Consider the following 24,331-nt stretch of genomic DNA (forward strand, 5'->3'; position numbering starts at 1 on the left):
GAATGGCCTATTCCTGTTTCTATTTCTTATGGTCTTGTGGTTTTAATTCACCCTTTTGAGTCACAGCATCTTCCCTAGTTTCCCTGGGCGATGAAGAAAGGTTGAACAAAGTTGGATTGTTTTCATCGGAGTGTCAGAGGATGAGGGGGGATCTGATAGAGGTTTACAGGATTATGACAGGCTTGGATAGAGTGGATAGTCAGAGTCTTTTTCCCAGGGTCGAAGGGTCAATTACTCGGGGTCATAGGTTGTGAGTGTGAGGGGGAAAGTTTAAAAGAGATGTAAGGGGCAAGTTTTTCACACAGAGGGTGGTGAATGCCTGGAACGCGCTGCTGGAGGAGGTGGTGGAAGCAGATTCTATAACAACGTTCAAGAGGCATCTGGATAGATACATGAATAGGCAGGGAATAGAGGGATATGGACCATGTAGAGGCAAGAAAATATTAGATTAGAGAGGCATCTGTGTCAGCATAGACTTGATGGGCTGAAGGGCCTGTTCCTGTGCTGTACTGTTCTTTGTTCTTTATTTAGTTTGCTGCAGATTTTGGCTGGTTGGTATTGGCCTCTTTTCTTCTGCTGGTTAACTCCTCACTGCCACTCGATCATTGACAAAGAAGCTATCGATTCCTGCTCCTGATAGTTCAGGGTCACTGCTGACTGTAACAGGGTCTGGAACAAGGTCACACTCGAGGGGGGACCTTCAGGAGGGGGTACAAAATACAGAGTTCCCCGGCCCGACACTGATCAGGGCTTTGACCTTCAGGGAGGATTTGGGGAGCAGACTGAACTCCCCTCCGACATTAAGGACTGAGTGGCCCTGGGTCCTGGAGCAGAATCACGGACACGCTCACATTCCGGGATAGGTAGGAGGACACTCTTCCTGAAAAAGAGAGTCCAACAAAGAGAGTTCTCCAGGTCAGACACACACTGTGTCCCCCGAGGGGTAAATATTCTGTGCTGAGTCTGTGCTTACTCTGCTGTACTCCCCATTGGGGTCTCCTTTCAGTGGGCAGGGGGTGGGGGTTACTCGTCTGGTGTCCTCTCAGACCGGCAGACACCCCTCGCAATCTGCAGCACTCGGTTCCGGAATGGTCTATTCACTCCAATCTCCGAGGATTCTCCTTTTGGGCTGTGGGCCGATTCCGTGCACTCTCCTTTGGGTTAGCTGTTCCGGTCAGGACGCCTTTTCTATCTCGGTCACCCTGCTGAATCTTGAATGGATTTATTATTGTCACATGTATTCTTAGACAGTGACGGGTATTGTTTCTTGTTGAATCTTCCAATGTCCATGGGAATGTTCAGGAAAGGCTGTGCCTGAGTTTCTCCGGGTCTCCGAGCCTTCGCGGATGCTGTGTTCCTCCAAGTGCGCCCCCGCAGGCTGGAGGGTAAACAGATTTTAAATCCCTCTCACAATATCAACTCCTGCAATCCCTCGGTGGGAGCATGTGGGACCTTACCCATTGGTCGAATACAATTTTGTTCAGTTGTCCAAACTCAAAGTAGGTTTTGTGCGTGTCTGTTGCGAGTTTTCAGGAATTGTCTCCAGGACTAACCGGTCGGCAGTTCAGATCGCAGCCTTGGTCTGCTCAGAATTCCTGGACACATTGCGATGCAGCATAGAACTCTACAGTGCAGAAGGAGGCCATTCGGCCCATTGAGTCTGTACCAACCAGAGTCCCACCCAGGCCCTATTCCCACAACTCCCTGCACTGACCCTAGCTAGTCCCCCTGACACTAAGGGTCAATTTATCATAACCAATCCACCAAACCCGCACATCTTTAGACTGTGGGAGGAAACCGGAGCACCCGGAGGAAACCCACACAGACATGAGGAGAATGTGCAGGCTCCACACAGACAGTAACCCAAGGCGGGATTCGAACCCGGGTCCCTGGTGCTGTGAGGCAGCAGTGCTAACCACTGAGCCACCATGTCTCCCTTGGGAGAGAGCATGGAAGAGACATCTTGGGTTCTCCCTAAATGCTGCCCTTGAATTAGAAATCTCCAGATATAAGAGGCTGTTTTCACTGTCTCCTTTCTCAAAAACATCTCCACATCACCCTCATCAAATTCGGGAATGGATCCCGAATGTGTGATGGACTCAGAGTGGTTCCGGAGTGGGAAGAGAGTGGGTGTTACTGGAGAAATATATTTTCCCTTCCCGCTTCCAGCTGTATGCTCTCTCTCCCTTTCAGCTCCTACTCTATTTCCGGTTTACAGAGCTGGGATTCTCCCATTCCCGCTCCTGAAATTTCAGATGCACCCTGAGCTTTTCCAGCTTGGATTGGGCGGGGCCAGGGGGTTTCAGAGCCATTGTGGAATTCTACATCCAGCTTCCCTGTCAACGCGGTGAGATCCAGGTGTTCCACCAACATCTGGATCAGTTCACTTCCCTTCCCTTCACTGGGAAATTGAACCTGTTTCTCCCGAGATACGGATTTCAGTTGCTCTGTGTGAAGGAACACAAAATTTTCAACTCCCCTGTTGCCCCACATCCAGAAATTAAAATTGACCATTTTCCTGATGTTAAAAAAAAGGTATTTGCTGTTGAATTTTTTATTCATTCAGGGAATGTAGGATTCACTGGCCAAACCAGTATTTATTTCCCATCCCTAATTGCCCTTGAGAAAGTGGTGAACTGGCACCTTGACCTGCTGCAGTCCCTGTGGTGTAGGTACACCCACGGTGCTGTTAGAGAGGATGTTCCAGGATTTTGACCCAGTGACAGTGAAGGAATGGCCTATGTATTTCCAAGTCAGGATGGTGAGTGGCTTGGAGGGGAACCTCAGGGTGGTGGTGTTCCCAGGTATCTGCTGCCCTTCTCCTTCTAGGTGGTGGTGGTCATGGGTTTGCCTAAGAAGCCTTGGTGAGTTGCTGCAGTGCATCTTGTAGATGGTACACACTGTGCTGCTTACTGTCTCTTTTCATATCCCTTCTTTGCTTCTTTTATTTGCTTTTTCACCTCCCCTCTGAACCTTCTATATTCAGCCTGGTTCTCAATGGTATTTCCTACCCAACATCTGTCATAAGCACACTTTTCCTTCTTTAGCTTAATTTCTATCTTTTTTGTCATCCAGGGAGTTCTGGATTTGTTTGCCCTGCCTTTCCCTTCCAAGGGAGTATACCATGACCGTGCCTGAATTCCCTCTTCTTTGAAGGTAGTCCATTGTCCGACTACTGTTTTTTTTGCCAACTTTTGACTCCAATTTTTTTGGCCCAGATCCATTCTTACCCCATTGAAGTTAGCTTTCTCCCAGTTAATTATTTACTTTGAATTCTTCTTTGTTCTTTTCCATAGTCAACCTAAACCTTATGATACAATGATCACTGTTTCCTACAGAAACTTGATCTACTTGGCCCACCTCAGTCCCAAGTCCAGCAGTCCCTCATTGGACTGGAAATGTACTGCTTTGGAAAACGTTCTTCAGCGCACACAAGCAACTCTTGCTGCTCACTGTCCTTTACACTGTGACTATCCCCGTTTATATTCGGATAATCAAATTATGACTATTCTCATTCTTGCACGCCTCAGTAATTTCCTTGCAAGTTTGTTCCTCGATATCCTTCCCACTTGTTGGAGGCCTATAGGCCACCCCGCTATCCCTCACGTTATCCTTCTTCTCCTATCCTTCCTGAACACCTTGTATCCCGGAATATTTAACACCAGTCCTGCACTTCCTTGAGCCACGGTGGCCCCAGGTTCGATTCCTGGCTTGGGTCACTGTGTGGGTTTCCTCCGGGTGCTCCGGTTTCCTCCCACAGTCCAAAGATGTGCGGGTTAGGTGGATTGGCCATGATAAATTGCTCCTTAGCGTCAGGGGGACTAGCTAGGGTAAATGAATGGTATTATGGGGATAGGACCTGGGTGGGATTGTGGTCGGTACAGACTTGATGGGCTGAATGGCCTCCTTCTGCATTATAGGATTCAATGATTATCGATAGCATCATACTTGCACTGTACGATCTGTGCCTGTAATTCCCCAATCTGATTTATTACACTCTGTACATTCACATGCATACGCATTAACCCTGATTTAGACTTTATCACCTTCTCCTTTACCCTGCCCCCACCTGATAGCTTACTGTTGCTCACTCGCGTGCTCTCTAACTGTGGACCTTGATGTTCCTCTCTGATATTATCTCTTGGTTCCCACACCCCTGCCGAGTTAGTTTAAACTCTCCAAGTCTGTTATCTTTGTGCAAGATATTGCCAAGTGATTAAGGTCACTGGTGGCTTGACATTCTTGGATCTGCTGACTCATTTCTCAACTTGCCTTCCAATTTGATTGGACATTGATAGAAAACTCATCAGGAGCAATAATTACTGCTGGATCATGTGACTGAAAATGAGATAATATTTTTTCGATAGCCAATAAGGAATTAGATCCCTTTCATTAGGAGCTGTTGGCAGAGTATGGGACTCACCTCATCTTGAAAGTATGTAGCCACAGTATCTGAAACCAAAGTCAAGGGGACATTGTTATTCGCTCATGTGATCAGATTCTGAAATATTTATGCAATTTATCACACAGTAACCTTTCACCTCTTCTTTAGAATTGCTGGGAAAATGAGGACAATGCTGCTCCCTTTAATTTGGTTCGATGAGGTAAGAACATCTTCAGGGAAAATCGACAGATATTTTGGGATAATTTTCTTTCTATTTGAAGCATGGAAATTATTCAAAGAGCGAAGGCTTCCTGACTGAAACAACTTGTTCATTATGTTTTTATTAAAAGAAATCCAGAAACATGGGGTGGAATTCTCCAGCCGCGCTGGTCTAAAAGCCGGAAATTCCCACCCCACCATCAATGGCGGTTCACATTCTCCGCAATCCGCCCACTAAAATTCCACTGGCAAGTGGGATGGGTGAATTCCGGCTTTAGGGCACGATTTTTCTGCCGCCCCTGCCGGAAAAATCCCAGAAAATCCCACCCGAGGTCAACGGATCTTTCCATTGTCCGCCCCTTGCCCGCTACGATTCCCATGGTGGGCGGAATGGGAATTCCGCCCGCCACAGTATTCATTACTGGAGTGAATTTGATTTGTATTCATAGAAACATAGAAACCCTACAGTGCAGGAAGAGGCCATTCGGCCCATCGAGTCTGCACCGACCACAATCCCACCCAGGCCCTACCCCCATATCCCTACACATTTTACCCGCTAATCCCTCTAATCTACGCTCGGACACTAAGGGGCAATTTTAGCATGGCCAATCAACCTAACCCGCACATCTTTGTGAAGCATGTTCCAGGATTGGGTGACAGACAGACTGGACGGAACCTTCCCGATGGCCCCGGGAGGAAGCTTGAAGGTGGAATTGGGAGGATTGGAAAATAGACCCACGTGTGGCCCTTGTAGAAAGGACTGTGATTGGAGGAATCTTTCACAGATGCCTCGATATGGACCTCCCTCCGTGGCAGAGATCAACATGGAGGCAGTTTGCTTTCTCCCCGTCCTGACGTCTGTACCTCACCCCCAGCTCCACCTAAACAATTCTGTGCTCATCCAATGAGGACTCAGACTGCCCCACTTGTACCAATGCAGGGCTCACCTCGGTTATGGAGAGAGGAATCAGTCAAAGAACAACGAACAGTACAGCACAGGAAACAGGCCCTTCGGCCCTCCAAGCCAGTGCCCCTCATTGGTCCAACTAGACCATTCGTTTGTATCCCTCCATTCCCAGACTGCTCATGTGACTATCCAGATAAGTCTTAAACGATGCCAGCGTGTCTGCTTCCACCACCCCTACTTGGCAGCGCATTCCAGGCCCCCACCACCCTCTGTGTAAAAAACGTCCCTCTGATATCTGAGTTATACTTCGCCCCTCTCACCTTGAGCCCGTGACCCCTCGTGATCGTCACCTCCGACCTGGGAAAAAGCTTCCCACTGTTCACCCTATCTATACCCTTCGTCATTTTGTACTCCTCTATCAGGTCTCCCCTCATTCTCCGTCTTTCCAGGGAGAACAACCCCAGTTTACCCAATCTCTCCTCATAGCTAAGACCCTCCATACCAGGCAACATCCTGGTAAACCTTCTCTGCACTCTCTCTAAAGCCTCCACGTCCTTCTGGTAGTGCGGCAACCAGAACTGGACGCAGTACTCCAAATGTGGCCTAACCAGCGTTCTATACAGCTGCAACTTCAGACTCCAGCTTTTATACTCTATACCCCGTCCTATAAAGGTAAGCATACCATATGCCTTCTTCACCACCTTCCTGTTTCTGAGCTCCACCCACAGCGACTCATTACATGACCCCTCTAAATTGTCCACTCTCTGCACCACTGTAATATGCTCCCTAACTAATACCGCTACTCCCCCACCTTTTTTAGCCCCTCCTCTGTCTCGCCTAAAACACTTATACCCCGTCACTGAGTCTCTAGTAAAGGGGTGAGGAGGCAGAATGGTGACCATGTAGCACCTTGAGGAGGGGGCTGCTGTGAGGAGCACCATCCACCTCTGTCAGGGTGCGACAGCCTCTGGGTGCTGTGCAGTAGGAATGTCAGAATAGCTGCTAGCAATCTGCTGTCATCAGTGCGATTATCTGCCCTAGCAATCTCGCTGCCCCTAGATCCAATCACGTTTGAGTACCAGGATGGTGGCCATGTTTCCAGTGAAGTACTTCATGAGCTTGTTGGACTGAGTCATGTTAGGTTCATGGCGATGGATGGTCTGTAGCCATCGAACACCCCCACAGCCTCAGAGAACTCGCACATTTCCACACGCTTCCCTTCGCTCCTCCACATGCATTCCTCTTTGGAAATAATCCCAACAATCCAGCCTCTCTGGTGACCCAGCTGCTGTTCTTCTCCACGCTGTGAGGGTGACCACTTCGAGTCTCCACATTCTCTGCAATCTGTGACGTCAGGGCCACACACACTGCATTGACCACTGGTGTCGGGCTAACTGTTCCGCCGGTCAGTGCCGTTGAGTCACGCGACAGTCTCAACGTGTTCAACACCTTCAGATCCATGAACTGACTGTTTCGCTTGCCTGCTATTCCCCTGCTGATGGTTCTGGGTACGACCTCATTGCGGTCTCTCACTCACAGCTCCTTCACTGTGTCTGCCAAAGCCCTGCAAAGAAAATCAAATCTACTTGTTTCAGTTAGTTCAACATGCAGTTCTTCAAAATCAGACCGATACCCTCTTTCTGCGGGGCACCGACTCCAGCTGTAGTCTCACTGAGACCTTCAGTCCCTAAACACTGTAACAATACCAATACACTCCACCTCAGCCCCTCTCCCTCAGAACCAAGGGCTTCAATGGGGAGGGGGCAGAATTTGTCAGGGACATGCAGGAGGATTCCTTGAAGTAATACGTCCAACTAGGGAAGGGGCCATACTAGGCCTGTTATTGGGGAATGAGCCCAGCCATCGGGGAATGAGCCTAGCCAAGTGGTCGAAGTTTCAGTGGGGGAGCATATCGGGAACAGTGACCATAATTCAGTAAGTTTTAAGTTATTTATAGATAAGGATAAGAGTGGTCCTTGGGTGAAAGTATTAAATTGGGTGAAGGCTAACTACAACAATATTAGGCAGGAACTGGGGAATGTAGACTGGGGGTGTCTGTTTGAGGGTAAATCCACATCTGTCATGTGGGAATCTTTTAAAGACCAGTAGATTAGTGTTCAGGATCAGCATGTTCCTGTGAAAATGATAGATAAGGATGGCAAGACTCCTTGGGGCGGCACGGTAACACAGTGATTAGCACTGATGCTTCAGAGTGCCAGGGATCCAGATTTGATTCCCAGTTTGGGTCACTGTCTGTGTGGCATCTGCACATTCTCCCCACGTCTGCGTGGGTTTCCTCCGGGTGCTCTGGTTTCCTCCCACAGTCTGAAAGACGTACAGGTTAGGTACATTGACCCAAACAGGTGCCGGATTGTGGCGACTCGGGGATTTTCACAGTAACTTGATTGCAATGTTAATGTAAGCCTTACTTGTGACTAATAAATAAACTTTAACTTTAAGATGCGGGAATCTTGGATGACAAGAGAAATTGTAAGCTTAGTCAAAAAGCAAAAAGAGATATGCGTAGGGTTTAGGAAACTGAAGACAGACAGACAGGGGGTTTTAGTTCAGTCGGGCAGCATGGTCGGTGCAGGCTTGGAGGGCCAAAATGCCTGTTCCTGAGCTGTAATTTTCTTTCTTCTTTGTTTGAGAGCCCTCGAAGAATATAAAGATAACAGTAAAGAACTTAAACAAGGAGTTAGGAGGGCTAAAAGGGGCCATGAAATGTCCTTGACAAACAGGATTAAGGAAAATCCTGAAGCATTTTATACATATGTAAGGAGAACAAAGAGAAAACAGCAGGATATCGATAGATTGGAGACTTGGGTGGAGAAATGGCAGATGGAATTTAATCCGGAAAAATGCGAGGTGATGCATTTTGGAAGGTCTGATACAGAAGGGAATTATACAGTAAATGGCAACCCGGAGAAGAAAGCGGGTTTTTTCTTTAATAATATCTAAACCCGGAAGTGGTCGCGCAGGGAGGTCTGGGAGAGAGAGATTTTTTTTTTAAAAAAGTTACTCACCTCAGTGAATCGGCCTCATTGCGTCTTGGAAGTGCAGCAGAGAGGGAGAGATTCGCGAGAGGAGTGCTGCGGGTAAGCGCTGTTATTTTTTAACTTACTTTTTCGCGGGTTTTTTCTTTAATAATATCTAAACCCGGAAGTGGTCGCGCAGGGAGGTCTGGGAGAGAGAGATTTTTTTTTCCCCCAATAAATTGGAACAGAGAGGAATCCCGATACTCTACACTTGTAGAGTATCCCACCCTCCCTCCTCCTCTAACCTAAAAAAAAAGACCCAGTGAGAGCAGGGCTTTGGAGAAAACAGGAGGAGGAAAGGTAAGTTTAAAATTTTCATTCACTTTTTTTTTCCCTGTGTGTTTAAAGGGGCAATTATGAGTGTGAGGCCAGTATGTTGTTCCCAATGTAGGATGTGGGAGGTCCTGGAGGCTCCTAGCCTCCCGGACGACCATATCTGTGCTGGGTGTGTTGAGCTGCGGTTCCTAAGGGACCATGTTAGGGAACTGGAATTGCAGCTCGAGGACCTTCGTCGGGTTAGGGATAGTGAGGAGGTCATTGACAGGAGCTATCGGCAGGTGGTCACACCGGGGCCACGGGAGGAGGGTAACTGGGTAACAGTGAGGAAGGAGAAAGCTCGGTTGATGGTGAGCACCCCGGTGGATGTGCCCCTTAATAATAAGTACTCCTGTCTGAGTACTACTGGGGTGGACAGCCCACCTGGGGGAAGCAGCGGTGGCAGTGTCTCTGGAGCTGAGCCTGGCCCAGTAGTGCAAAAGGGTAAGGAAAGGAGGGTAGTGCTAATTGGGGACTCTACGGTGAGGGGGTCAGATAGGCGTTTTTGCGGACACAGACGGGACTCTCGGATGGTGGTTTGCCTCCCTGGTGCAGGGGTCCGGGATGTCTCTGGTCGAGTCCCAGAAATCCTGAAGGGGGAGGGAGAGGAGCCGAAGGTCGTGATGCATATAGGTACTGCTGACATAGGTAGGAAGAGGGAAGGGGTCATGAAAAGAGAATATAGGGAGTTAGGTAGACAACTGAGAAAGAGGAATGCAAAGGTAGTAATCTCGGGATTGCTGCCTGTGCCGCGGGAGAGTGAGAACAGGAATCGGTGGAGAATGAATGCGTGGCTGAGGGACTGGAGCAAGGGACAAGGATTTGGGTACTTGGATCATTGGGACCTCTTTAGGGGCAGGTGTGACCTGTTTAAAAAAGACGGGTGGCACTTGAATCCCAGGGGGACCAATATCCTGGCGGGAAGGTTGGCTAAGGCTACTGGAGAGACTTTAAACTAGAAAGGTTGGGGGGAGGGAATCGAAATGAGGGGACTGAGAGCGAGGAGGTTAGCTCGCAAATAGATAAGGAATGTAAACAGGGTAAGAGGGAGGTTAGACGACTGATGGAGAAGGGAAGTGCTCAGGCTGAAGGTCTGAGATGTGTCTATTTTAATGCCAGGAGTGTAGTGAATAAAGTGGATGAGCTTAGAGCGTGGATTGCTGCTTCGAATTGTGATGTGGTGGCCATTACGGAGACTTGGATGTCTCAGGGACAGGACTGGGTGCTTCAGGTGCCGGGTTTTAGATGTTTCAGGAAGGACAGGGAGGGAGGCAAGAGAGGGGGGGGAGTGGCACTGTTGATCAGGGATAGTGTCACGGCTGTAGAGAAGGTGGACGCCGTGGAGGGATTGACTACGGAGTCTCTGTGGGTGGAGGTTAGGAACAGGAAGGGGTCGGTAACGTTGCTGGGTGTTTTCTATAGGCCGCCCAATAGTAACAGAGATGTTGAGGAGCAGATGGGGAAACAGATCCTGGAGAGATGTAGGAATAACAGAGTTGTCGTGATGGGAGATTTTAATTTCCCAAACATAGATTGGAATATCCCTAGGGCTAGGGGTTTGGATGGAGAGGAGTTTGTTAGGTGTGTCCAGGAGAGTTTCCTGACACAGTATGTGGATAAGCCTACTAGAGGAGAGGCTGTACTTGATCTGGTGCTGGCTAATGAACCTGGACAGGTGGAGGATCTCTCGGTGGGTGAGCATCTTGGGGATAGCGATCATAATTCTATCTCCTTCACGATAGCATTGGAAAGAGATAGGATCAGGCAGGCTAGGAAAGTGTTTCTCTGGAGTAAAGGGAAATACAGTGTCATCAGGGAGGAAATTAGACGGGTAAATTGGAAGGAGGCATTCTTGGGGAAAAGTACCGAAGGAAAGTGGAGGATTTTCAAGGAATGTTTGTCTGGAGCTCTGCATGACAACGTTCCGATGAGACAGGGGGGTGTTGGTAGGGTACGGGAACCGTGGTGCACGAAGGTTGTGATGAACCTGGTGAATAAGAAAAGAGAGGCGTACAGAAGGTTCAGAGAGCTAGGAGGTGTTAAGGATTTAGAGGAGTATACGGGATGTAGGAAGGAGCTTAAGAAGGAAATTAGGAGAGCGAGAAGGGGTCATGAGAAGGCCTTGGCGGGTAAGATTAAGGAGAATCCCAAGGCTTTCTACAAATATGTCAAGAGTAAAAGGATGAGATGTGAAGGCATAGGACCCTTAAAAGGTGAAGGGGGAAAAGTTTGTGCGGAACCGTTAGAAATGGCGGAGCTGCTTAATGAATACTTTACCTCGGTATTCACGGTGGAAAGGGATCTGGGTGGTTGTACTGCTGGTTTGCGGTGGACAGAAAGGATCGAGCATGTGGACATAAAGAAAGAGGATGTGTTGGAACTATTGAATGGCATCAAGGTTGGTAAGTCGCCGGGACCGGATGGGATGTACCCCAGGTTACTGTGGGAGGCGAGGGAGGAGATTGCGGAGCCTTTGGCGATGATCTTTGCATCGTCGATGGAGATGGGAGAGGTTCCGGAGGATTGGAGGATTGCAGATGTGGTCCCTATATTCAAGAAAGGGAACAGGGACAGCCCGGGAAATTACCGACCGGTGAGTCTAACCTCAGTGGTTGGTAAGTTGATGGAGAGGATCCTGAGAGACAGGATTTATGATCATCTAGAGAAGTTTAGTATGATCAAAAGTAGTCAGCACGGCTTTGTCAAGGGCAGGTCGTGCCTTACGAGCCTGGTTGAGTTCTTTGAAAATGTGACCAAACACATTGACGAAGGAAGAGCGGTGGATGTGGTCTATATGGACTTCAGCAAGGCGTTCGATAAGGTCCCCCATGCAAGACTTCTTGAGAAAGTGAGAGGGCATGGGATCCAAGGGGCTGTTGCCCTGTGGATCCAGAACTGGCTTGCCTGCAGAAGGCAGAGAGTGGCTGTGGAGGGGTCTTTCTCTGCATGGAGGTCAGTGACCAGTGGAGTGCCCCAGGGATCTGTTCTGGGACCCTTGCTGTTTGTCATTTTCATAAATGACCTGGATGAGGAAGTGGAGGGATGGGTTGGTAAGTTTGCTGACGACACCAAGGTAGGTGGTGTTGTGGATACTTTGGAGGGATGTCAGAAGTTGCAGCGAGACATAGATAGAATGCAAGACTGGGCTGAGAAGTGGCAGATGGACTTCAACCCGAATAAGTGTGTGGTGATCCATTTTGGCAGATCCAATGGGATGAAGCAGCAGTATAATATGAAGGGTACCATTCTTAGCAGTGTAGAGGATCAGAAGGACCTTGGGGTCCGGGTCCATAGGACTCTTAAATCGGCCTCGCAGGTGGAGGATGCGGTCAAGAAGGCGTACGGCGTACTGGCCTTCATTAATCGAGGGATTGAGTTTAGGAGTCGGGAGATAATGCTGCAGCTTTATAGGACCCTGGTTAGACCCCACTTGGAGTACTGCGCGCAGTTCTGGTCACCTCATTACAGGAAAGATGTTGAAGCCATTGAAAGGGTGCAGAGGAGATTTACAAGGATGTTGCCTGGATTGGGGGGCATGCCTTATGAGGATAGGTTGAGGGAGCTTGGTCTCTTCTCCTTGGAGAGACGAAGGATGAGAGGTGACCTGATAGAGGTTTACAAGATGTTGAGAGGTCTGGATAGGGTAGACTCTCAGAGGCTATTTCCAAGGGCTGAAATGGTTGCTACGAGAGGACACAGGTTTAAGGTGCTGGGGGGTAGGTACAGAGGAGATGTCAGGGGTAAGTTTTTCACTCAGAGGGTGGTGGGTGAGTGGAATCGGCTGACGTCGGTGGTGGTGGAGGCAAACTCGTTGGGGTCTTTTAAGAGACTTCTGGATGAGTACATGGGATTTAATGGGATTGAGGGCTATAGATAGGCCTGGAGGTGGGGATGTGATCGGCGCAACTTGTGGGCCGAAGGGCCTGTTTGTGCTGTGGCTGTCTATGTTCTATGTAACACAAAGAGGGATCTAGGCGTCAGGTTCACAGCTCCTTGAAAGTGACAACACAAGTGGATAAAGTGATCAGTTAGGTGTATGGGATGCTTGCCTTCATCAGTTGGACACAGAGTATAAAAACTGGCAAGTCATGTGGCAGCTTTATAGAACTTTAGTTAGGCCACATTTGGAACATTGCACACTGTTCTGGTCGCCACACTACCAGAAGGATGTGGAGACACAGGAGAGGATACAGAAAAGGTTTACCAGGATGTTGCCTGGTTTGGAGGGTATTAGCTATGAGGAGAGGTTGGAGAAACTTGGTTTGTTCTCACTGGAATGTCGAAGGCTGAGGGGCGAACTGATAGAGATTTACAAGATTATAAGAGGCACAGATAGAATGGATAGTCAGAGTCTTTCTCTCAGGGTAGAAATGTCACCCAGTGTCACCCATAACACCCAGCACCCAGTGTCACCTGTAACACCCAGCACCCTGTGTCACCCATAAAACCCAGCACCCACTGTCACCCATAAAACCCAGCACCCACTGTCACCCATAACACCCAGCACCCACTGTCACCCACAACACCCAGCACCCACTGTCACCCATAACACCCAGCACCCAGTGTCACCTATAAAACCCAGCACCCAGTGTCACCCATAAAACCCAGCACCCACTGTCACCCATAACACCCAGCACCCAGTGTCACCCATAAAACCCAGCACCCACTGTCACCCACAAAACCCAGCACCCACTGTCACCCATAACACCCAGCACCCACTTTCACCCATAACACCCAGCACCCACTGTCACCCATAAAACCCAGCACCCAGTGTCACCCATAAAACCCAGTCACCCATAACACCCAGCACCCACTGTCACCCATAACACCCAGCACCCACTGTCACCCATAAAACCCAGCACCCACTGTCACCCATAACACCCAGCACCCACTGTCACCATGGCACCCAGCACCCAGTGTCACCCATAACACCCAGCACCCAGTGTCACCCATAAAACCCAGCACCCACTGTCACCCATAACACCCAGCACCCACTGTCACCCATAACACCCTGCACCCACTGTCACCCATAACACCCAGCACTCACTGTCACCCATAACACCCAGCACCCAGTGTCACCCATAACACCCAGCACCCAGTGTCACCCATAACACCCAGCACCCACTGTCACCCATAACACCCAGCACCCACTGTCACCCATAAAACCAGCACCCTGTGTCACCCATAAAACCCAGCACCCACTGTCACCCATAACACCCAGCACCCACTGTCAGACTGTCTGGGGAGGGGAGGGGGGATGGGAGGCTTCATTGATGCCGTGGCGGATGGATCCCTCTCAGACAATCCCACGTAAGGGTCTATCCTGTGTTTTCCCAGAAGCGCTAACTTCCCCTGGACAATTATGCTGGGCCGGGAACCATCCGACAAGTTGATTTAAATCACTAACTGTGGCTGGTCCTGCCAGTTTTACCCTGATAGTTACTCTTAAAGAGTTAGAAGGAAAAAAATCACTTCTAGTTCCAGAGTGACTATCTAAACACCCAAACCAAGCCTTGCATGGGACACCCCACACACACCTGGACCCCCAGAGGACCCCCCCCCCCACAAAGTCCCACCCCCAACCCTCCAGAGGAACCCTCACAAACACTCCTCGCCCCAATCACTCCCCCCACCCCCCGCCCCCTTCCCCAGTCCAGTCCAACCCAAAACTGGACCCAATCCACCTGTGGCGTCCACTCTGAGGAAGTTACAGTTCATGAATTTTAGCCTGAATGTAGAAACAGGAAACTGTCCCAGCCACTGACCAGAGGTCACACTGGGCGTCTCCGGCTGGCCAGCATTTATTGCCCATCGGTGGCTGCCCGGGAGCGGTTGAGAGTCGACCACATTGCTTACCTGGTGAATAACACGTGTCGATCCAAAATCACCCCCTTTACACTAACAACACCAGTTAAAAAGCCAGAGATTTCCGTTCAATGTAAAAATTAAAAAAGTAAAGTTTATTTATTAATGTCACAAATAAGGCTTACATTAACACTGCAATGAAGGTACTGTGAAATTCCCCGAGCCGCCACAGTCCGACACCTGTTCAGGTCGATGCATTTAACCAGCATGTCTTTCAGACTGATGAGAATGAGTGACAATGGAGTGGAAATGTTTCTCTTGCAGTTTGTCAGCGCCGTTAGGAGGCAGCAGATATCAGAGAAAGGATAAAAACAGCAACAGCTGCAGTAAGACATTGACAAATTCACAACAGTCAGTAATTATTCAGCAAAATCCGAATGCGATGCGTCCTTTAACAAACACGTTAGTGGAAGTTGCTGTGTTTGTTTCAGAGTGGGAATGTCGATGGGCCAATCCTGGACACTTTCTACACTTTCATGCAGATTATTCCGCTGGTCCTCCAATGTATCCAGTACATCCTGATGGCAGTCGGAGCGCTCCTGGGTCTGGTCGCTGCCATTCTCGCAGTTATTCGTCTCCAGCAGGTAAAGAAAGTGATTAGTGTAACAACATCAATTGTAAATTCATTATCATCTTCAGCTGTGACAGTTAACACAAAGGATCCTAGACTTTCTAACTCACAGACCACAATCATCAGTCAGAACATTGAACACAGGAGTTGGGACGTCTTGTTGAAGTTGTACAATAAGAAGTCTCACAACACCAGGTTAAAGTCCAACAGGTTTATTTGGTAGCAAATACCATAAGCTTTCGGAGCACAGCTCCTTCGTCAGATGAAGTGGATATCTGCTCTCAAACAGTGCACAGACACAGAAATCAAGTTACAGAATACTAATTAGAATGCAAATCTCTACAGCCAGCCAGGTCTTAAAGGTAGAGACAATGTGGGTGGAGGGAGCATTCAACACAGGTTAAAGAGATGTGTATTGTCTCCAGACAGAACAGCGAGTGAGATTCTGCAAGATCAGGGGGAAAGCTGTGGGGGTTACTGATAACGTGACATAAATCCAACATCCCGGTTTAGGCCGTCCTCATGTGTGCGGAACTTGGCTATCAGTTTCTGCTAGCCAAAATAAACCTGTTGGACTTTAACCTGGTGTTGTGAGACTTCTTACTGTGCTTACCCCAGTCCAACGCTGGCATCTCCATATCATGACTACCATCGAAGTTGTACAAGACATTGGTAAGGCCACACTTGGAATACTGTGTATAGTTCTGGTCACCCTATTATAGAAAGGATATTAAACTAGAAAGAGTGCAGAAAGGATTTTCTAGGATGCTACTGGGACTTGATGGATTGAGTTATAAGGAGAGGCTGGAAAGACTGGGACTTTTTTCTCTGGAGCATAGGAGGCTGAGGGGTGATTTTATAGAGGTCTATAAAATAATGAGGGGCACAGATCAGCTAGATAGTCAATATATTTTCCCAAAGGTAGGGGAGTCTAAAACTAGAGGACATAGGTTTAAGGTGAGAGGAGAGAGATACAAAAGTGTCCAGAGGGGCAATTTTTTCACACAGAGGGTGGTGAGCGTCTGGAACAAGCTGCCAGAGGTAGTAGTAGAGGCGGGTACAATTTTGTCTTTTAAAAAGCATTTAGAAAGTTACATGGGTACGATGGGTATAGAGGGATATGGGCCAAATGCGGGCAATTGGGATTAGTTAGAGGTTTAAAAAAAAAGGGCGGCATGGACAAGTTGGGCCGAAGGGCCTGTTTCCATGCTGTAAACCTCTATGACTCCATTCAAAAGTCTGACAGCAGCAGGGAAGAAGCTGTTCTTGAGTCAATTGGTATGTGACCTCAGACTTTTGTATCTTTTTCCCGACAGAAGAAGGTGGAAGAGAGAATGTCCGGGGTGTGTGGGGTCCTTAATTATGCTGGCTGCTTTCGCAAGGCAGCGGGAAGTGTAGACAGAGTCAATGGACGCGAGGCTGGTTTGCGTGATGGATTGGGCTACATTCATGACCCTTTGTAGTTCCTTGCGGTCTTGTGCAGAGCAGGAGCCATACCAAGCTGTGATACAACCAGAAAGAATGCTTTCTGTGGTGCATCTGTAAAACTTGGTGAGAGTCACGCAAACCATCACTCAAACCAGCCTTCCATCTATTGACCCTGTCTATACTTCCCGCTGCCTCAGCAAAGCAGCCAGCATAATTAAGCACCCCACGCATCCCAGACATTCTCTCTTCCACCTTCTTCCGTCGGGAAAAAGATACAAAAGTCTGAGGTCACTTACCAACCGACTCAAGAACAGCTTCTCCCCTGTTGTTGTCAGACTTTTGAATGGACCTACCTGGCATTAAGTTGATCTTTCTCTACACCCTAGCTATGACTGTAACACTACATTCTGCACTCTCTCGTTTACTTCTCTATGAACGGTATGCTTTGTCTGTATAGCGCGCAAGAAACAATACTTTTCACTGTATGTTAATACGCACTCCTCACTTCACTTGCCCTGGCTTTACGTGCGAGTCGCTTCAGTCACACCGATTGGAAGAAACTTACGCAGACAGTAATGATCAGAATGTGGCGAACCTGCACATGGGCAGTGGTCAACAAAATGTCTGGTGGGTCGCACTCAGAACTCTGATTGGCCGCATGTGACCCCCGGGTTGCAGGTTGCCCACTGCTCAACAGAATTGGATTCAACTTAAAGTAACATGTTTTCTCACACGTTACCGCAAACACTGCCCATAAAGGCCGTAGAAAACAGAGACTACGTTACCCCCTCAGCAGCTCAGTAACAACTACACATTCCGTCCAGTCACCATCACTTCCAGCTTGTATACAGCGTATACTGACAATGTCAGCTTGGTTTCTATTCACTGGAATTAAAGCCACTTGCTGCCTTTCTGACCTTCATCCTTGTTTCTTTTACAGAACAGACGCAAAATCTCAGGCATTGAAAACATTGGGAATAAATCAGAGGATTCAGGAAAAACACAAGAGCTGGGATGTTCCAATGGGAAGCTGGTGCGAATGGAGTCCCGTTTGTAGTGAGCCCCCATCTCCCCATTCCGAGTCTATCCCTCAGTTCAAAGCTTGGGAAAACCAATGTGTTCATGTAGAAGGCGGAGGTGGGGGTGAGGGTGGGGCTGGGGGTTGGGGGTGGGGCGGGTGGGGTGAGGGTGGAGGTGAGAGAGTGAGGGTGGGGGTGGGTAATAGGATGAGGCTGCTGGTTAGAGTCATAGTGTGGGACAATACAGAAAAGGCCCTTCTGCCCATCAAATCTGCAACTACAGTATAAGAACTAGGAGCAGGAGTAGGCCATCTGGCCTCTCGAGCCTGCTCCGCCATTCAATAAGATCATGGCTGATCTTTTTGTGGATTCAGCTCCACTTACCCGCCCACTCACCATAACCCTTAATTCCTTTACTGTTCAAAAATTTATCTACCCTTGCCTTAAAAACATTCAATGAGGTAGCCTCAACTGCTTCACTGGGCAGGGAATTCCACAGATTAACAATCCTTTGTGTGAAGAAGTTCCTCCTCAACTCAGTCCTAAATCTGCTTCCCCTTATTTTGAGGCCGTGCCCCCTAGTTCTAGTTTTATCCGCCAGCGGAAACAACTTCCCTGCTTCGATCTTATCTATTCCCTTCATAATCTTATATGTTTCTATAAGATCTCCCCTCATGCTTCTGAATTCCAATGAGTATAGCCCCAGTCTACTCAGTCTCTCCTCATAAGCCAACCCTCTCAACTCCGGAATCAACCTAGTGAATCTCCTCTGCACCCCCTCCAGTGCCAGTATATCCTTTCTCAAGTAAGGAGACCAAAACTGTACACAGTACTCCAGGTGTGGCCTCACCAGCACCTGATACAGCTGCAACATAATCTCGCTGTTTTTAAACTCCATCCCTCTAGCAATGAAGGACAAAATTCTATTTGCCTTTTTAATTACCTGCTGCACCTGCAAACCAACTCCTTGTGATTCCTGCACAAGGACACCCAGGTCCCTCTGCACAGCAGCATGCTGCAGTTTTTTACCATTTAAATAATAGTCCATTTTGCTGTTATTCCTACCAAAATGGATGACCTCACATTTACCAACATTGTATTCCATCTGCCAGACTCTCGCCCACTCACTTAGACTATCGATATCCCTTTGCAGACTTTCAGCATCCTCTGCACACTTTGCTCTTCCACCCATCTTAGTGTCATCTGCGAATTTTGACACACTACACTTGGTCCCGAACTCCAAATCATCCATGTAAATCGTAAACAATTGCGGTCCCAACACTGATCCCTGAGGCACACCACTAGTCACTGATCGCCAACCAGAAAAGCACCCATTTACCCCCACTCTTTGAACAAAGAACAAACAAAGAACAAAGAACAATACAGCACAGGAACAGGCCCTTCAGCCCTCCAAGCCCGCGCCGCTCCCTGGTCCAAACGAGACCATTCTTTTGTATCCCTCCATCGCCACTCCGTTCATGTGGCTATCTAGATAAGCCTTAAACGTTCCCAGTGTGCCCGCCTCCACCACCTTGCCTGGCAGCGCATTCCAGGCCCCCACCACCCTCTGTGTAAAATATGTCCTTCTGATATCCGTGTTAAACCTCCCCCCCCTCACCTTGAACCTATGACCCCTCGTGAACGTCACCACCGACCTGGGAAAAAGCTTCCCACCATTCACCCTATCTTTGCTTTCTGTTAGTTAACCAATCCTCTATCCATGCTAATACATTACCCGTAACACTGTGCACCTTTATCTTATGTAGCAGTCTTTGGTGCGGCACCTTGTCAAATGCCTTCTGGAAATTCAGATACACCACATCCACAGGTTCCCCATTGTCCACTGCACATGTAATGTTCTCAAAGAATTTCACCAAATTAGTCAAACATGACCTGCCCTTCATGAACCCATGCTGCGTCTTCCCAATGGGACAATTTCTATCCACTATCTACCACTAAAGTCGCGCTAATCCCATTTTCCTGCACTTGTCCCATATCCTTGAATGTTAAAATATTTCAAGTGCTCATCCAAATATTTTTTAAAGGTTGTAAGGTTTCCGGCCTCCACTACCTTCCCAGGCAGCGCCTTCCAGATTCCCAACACCCTCTGAGTGAAAAGGATTTTCTCAAATTCCACCCAATCTCCTGTCCCTCACCCTAAAACCCCCTCATGATTGACCCCTCAACCAAGGGGAACAGTTGCTCCCTACTCACTCTGTCCATACCCCTCACAATCTTATACACCTCAATCATCCTCCCCGCCCCCCACAGTTTTCTCTGCTGTAGAGGAAACAATCCCAGCCTCTCTCCTTAAAGCTCAAACGCTCCGTCCCAGGCAGCATCCGGGTGAACCTCCTCTGCACCCCTCCAGTGCAATCACATCCTTCCTATAGTGAGGTGAGCAGAACCGCACACAGTACTCCAGCTGTGGCCTAACCCTCGCTCTGTACAACTCCAACATTACCTCCTCACTCTTATACTCAATACCACAACTGATAAAAGCCAGTGTCTCATTTGCCTTTTAACTATCCTGCTCACCTGCTCTGCTGCCTTCAGGGATCTGTGAATAAGTAGCCCAAGATCCATTTGTTCCTCTGAGCTTCCTAATGTCCTGCCATTCATTAAATACTCCCCTGTCTTGTTACTTAAGTGCATCACCTGCACTTATCAGTCTGTTACCATCTGCCACTGCTCTGCCCGTCTGACCAACCCATCTCTATCTTCCTGTAGCCTACGACCTTCTTCACTATTAACCACCCAAGCAATCTTGGTGTTATCTGTAAACATGCTGATCATTTTGTGTGATATTTTATTTGATAATGCCAGTGGGAAGCACCTTGGGAAGTTTTATTAAGTTAAAGGCGCTCTATAAAAGTTGTTGTTGTCAGTCTGTGGGAAGTCCTTACCCAGATAAGTTTGGTTTGTGGTTAAAGCAGGGGAAATGGGGGCATTCAATAAAATCCTAGCCTCTGTCTCACTTCCGGGATTATCCCCATATCTCTTCATTCCCCAAAATCCATCCATCTTTTCATTCTCCCTCGGGATGTGAGTTGCTGGCCAGACTGGCATTTGTTACTCACCCTTAGTTCCCTGCAGAAGCTCTTGAATATGTTCAACAAGGGAGTGCCCGTAACCCTCTGGGATAGCGAATTCCAAAGATTCACAACCCGCTGGCTGAGAGCTCTTCTTCTCCTCTCAGTCTGAAACAATCATCTCATCTCTGAGTGGCACGGGGTGGCACAGTGGTTGGCATTGCTGCCTCACAGCGCCAGGGACCCGGGTTCGATTCCCAGCTCGGGTCACTGTCTGTGTGGAGTTTACACGTTCTCCCTGTGTCTGCGTGGATTTCCTCCGGGTGCTCCGGTTTCCTCCCACAGTCTAAAGATGTGCGGGTTAGGTGGATTGGCCGTGCTAAATTGCCCTTTAGTGTCAGGGGGATTAGCTGGGTAAATACATGAGGTTACGGGGATAGGGCCTGGGTGGGATTGTTGTCAGTACAGGCTCGATGGGCCAAATGGCCTCCTTCTGCACTGTAGGGATTCTGTCATTCTATGATTCCTTATCTTGATTCTCATTTCTCCAGGTTCCAGCTCAAGTTGCTGCAACATCTGGATAGCGCACAGCAGCTAACAGCTGTATCTGAGAAGGATCCACAAACTCTGATCAACTCTCATGGTTTTCCCAACTCAGGGATCCTTCTCGTAACTGCTACACAGAGGGAGCACAAATATGTTCCTAAATAATGTTCTTAAAATAAAAGTAGCAACATAGTTTATGCCTAATTTTAAAAACAGTAAGAAGTCTCACAACACCAGGTTAAAGTCCAACAGGTTTATTTGGTAGCGAATAATCGCGCATATCAATTATCGCATAATATCGCATAATCTGTGCATATGCGCAGATCGCGCATATCGACACAGACATCAGTATTTGCTACCAAATAAACCTGTTGGACTTTAACCTGGTGTTGTGAGACTTCTTACTGTGTTTACCCCAGTCCAATGCCGGCATCTCCACATCATAATTTTAAAAAGCCAGGATAACTAATTTAGTTTTGTAACATTATCTTATCAAATAGGGACATTTTACAGTTGAAATATTTTATTCCAATGTCCAATCACGAAAGTAACTTTGTCATTTGGTTTATTTACACTCATTCTGTGTATTAAAGATGTGCAAAATACTGGGTTTCTCTGTCACAGTCGCACCCTCTCTGTGAACACAGCCCCGGAATGTTTCTCATTATCAATTCCTCTGCCAACAATGATGATGGAAATGGTCACTTGTTGCTCATCCTTTGAGGTGGAATTGACCATGTTCTTCATAGGGGGGGTATTTGGCCGGGCTTCGGTGGGGGCAGAGGTGACTGTTAGGGCTGATTGGTGCCTGGAAGGTTCTGTTGGACGGGACATCACAGATGAGGGGTTTTGGATGAGTTGCTGTCTCGAAATTTCCTCTTCCTTAGTTTTCTCCCTGCCTCGGTTGTGAGCTTGCCTCCACCCAGCATCCTCTCTGATTCGGTTCACCCAGTGCAGTGAGCTTTCCACAGGATTCAAAGACAATCTCAAACTCCTGGGAGAAGCTTCCAGAATGTCCTTGTAGAGCTTCAATGGGCCTACCTCAGAGCTCGCCGTGAACTCGAGCGCTCCATTGAAGATTGGCTTTGGAAAGCGAGTAGCAGGATTCTGGCTCCATGAGCGGCTCAGTGTGACAGTCTGGGTGTGACGCTTGGCAAACCAGCTCAGGAAAGCACCTCAGTGGCTGCTATCTTATATCCCTGGGATGATGAGAAAGGTACAAACAGGATCGAATTGCTTTATTAACATCAATAAATGATAAATGAACACGTGTGACAGGATTTTCCTGCATTCAGCCAGTTCCAGGATGGAGCGGGAGTCGAAAACGGAATATGGGTGAAGAATCCAATTCCAATGAGAATGGTCCAATCAGGTTGTACAGCATCTTGTTATTGTCAGTCTGAGAATGGAGGGGAACAGTGATGTAATGGTTCTGTTCCTGGATAGTAATCCAGACACCTGAACTAATGATCCAGAAACGGGAGTTCAAATCCCACCTGAGCACTGAGAGAATCTGAATTCAGTTAATTAAATAAATCTAACATTAAAATATTGCTTTATCAGATTCTCATAAAAACCCATCTGGTTGAAGGAAGGGAATCCATGATCTGGCCTGCATGAAATGGTCGATCAAGCCCCTCCATTATAGAGAGGTGCCTCATCAGCACCTTCCTCAGGGTAATTAGAAATGGACAATAAATATCAACCCAGCCAGTGATACCTGAACTGAAGAATAAGTGAAAGAAGGGGCAGTATTTTCCCCGGATGAAGCAGAGGGCAGCATTACTGACACAGCGACAATGGCAACAGATAACTGCTGCACACTGCACTGAGAATCGGCAACTCTCCAGATGTTTCTGCAACTTGTCCGTTAACCGACTGGTGTCCATGACATCCACAGAACACCAGTGTGGGGCAAGGGCCCCAACACCAGGATTGCCAGGGTAAACAGAGGCGGGCACATGTGTCAAAAGTGCAAACAAACAATCATTTCACATAGTGTGGTGGACCTCAGTTGTGCCTTTGTCCTATATGGACCACCGTTGTGTGTGTTTGTCACACCTGGACACATCCCCTTCCAGTTTGGTTCCTCCCCTTGGCACCTAGTATAAAGGTGGCTGTCTCCTCCCCCTTGTTCAGTCCAGGTCGGTTATTTGTTGGGATCTGCTCCTGATTCTGTTGTGAATAAAAGCCTACACTTATATTGGCATATCGGTAGTCTTTCGCCTTATTGATAGCGCATCACATAGTGATGTCGCGATCACCAGGTACACGTCACCAGGAAATGGAATGTGGACTATCGCTCCTTATCCTCACATCGTTACCATCTCCGTGGAGACAGCTCACGGTTAAAGAGCCAGTGATGAAGTAAAATCACTTACACCACAAGATCTCATCACTTTGAACAAAAATAAACTCGGATATAAATTATAAAGTTAAACAAAACATCTTCCATCTTTTTACAAGTTTATTTATTAGTGTCACAAGTAGGTTAACATTAACACTGCAATGAAGTTACTGTGAAAATCCCCTAGTCGCCACACTCCGGCGCCTGTCCGGGTACACTGAGGGAGAATTTAGCACGGCCAATGCACCTCACCAGCACGTCTTTCAGACTGTGGGAGGAAACCGGAGGAAACCCACGCAGACACGGGGAGAACGTGCAGACTCCGCATAGACAGTGACCCAAGCCAAGAATCGAACCCGTGTCCCTGGCGCTGTGAGGCAGCAGTGCTAACCACCGTGCCACCGGTGAATGTTTTCTTCACTGGAGGTTTCTCAGCTCGAGGCTGAGCCCAGCTGCGTTTGTGTTCAGTTATTTAAAAATCAGGAAAACCACTGGTTTCAAGTGACCTTTACCCTTCTTATCTGAGCTTTGGAAAAACATCGCCTGCTTTCTCCAAACCTGTTGCCGTGCCCACTGTGGTCTCACAGCTTTACGCCTCCTGACAGATTTCTCTCTCTGTCTGTCTGTTCAAACACAGTAAGAGTTTTAACAACACCAGGT

The 24,331-nt window shown here is 48.1% G+C and overlaps 1 protein-coding gene across 1 annotated transcript in view; it reads left to right on the forward strand.

The window, feature by feature from the left end:
* The window catches only part of LOC144502286 (scavenger receptor class B member 1-like), a 55,453-nt gene extending 37,669 nt beyond the window's left edge, over nt 1-17,784 (forward strand). The window contains exons 10-12 of the mRNA XM_078226100.1: nt 4,553-4,604; nt 15,160-15,312; nt 17,668-17,784. Coding sequence (XP_078082226.1) covers nt 4,553-4,604; nt 15,160-15,312; nt 17,668-17,784 — 322 coding nt within the window. The remainder of the gene's footprint in view (nt 1-4,552; nt 4,605-15,159; nt 15,313-17,667) is intronic.
* The last annotated feature ends 6,547 nt before the right edge of the window (nt 17,785-24,331 follow it).

Source organism: Mustelus asterias, chromosome 13, assembly GCF_964213995.1.
Source record: "Mustelus asterias chromosome 13, sMusAst1.hap1.1, whole genome shotgun sequence".
NCBI lineage: Eukaryota > Metazoa > Chordata > Chondrichthyes > Carcharhiniformes > Triakidae > Mustelus > Mustelus asterias.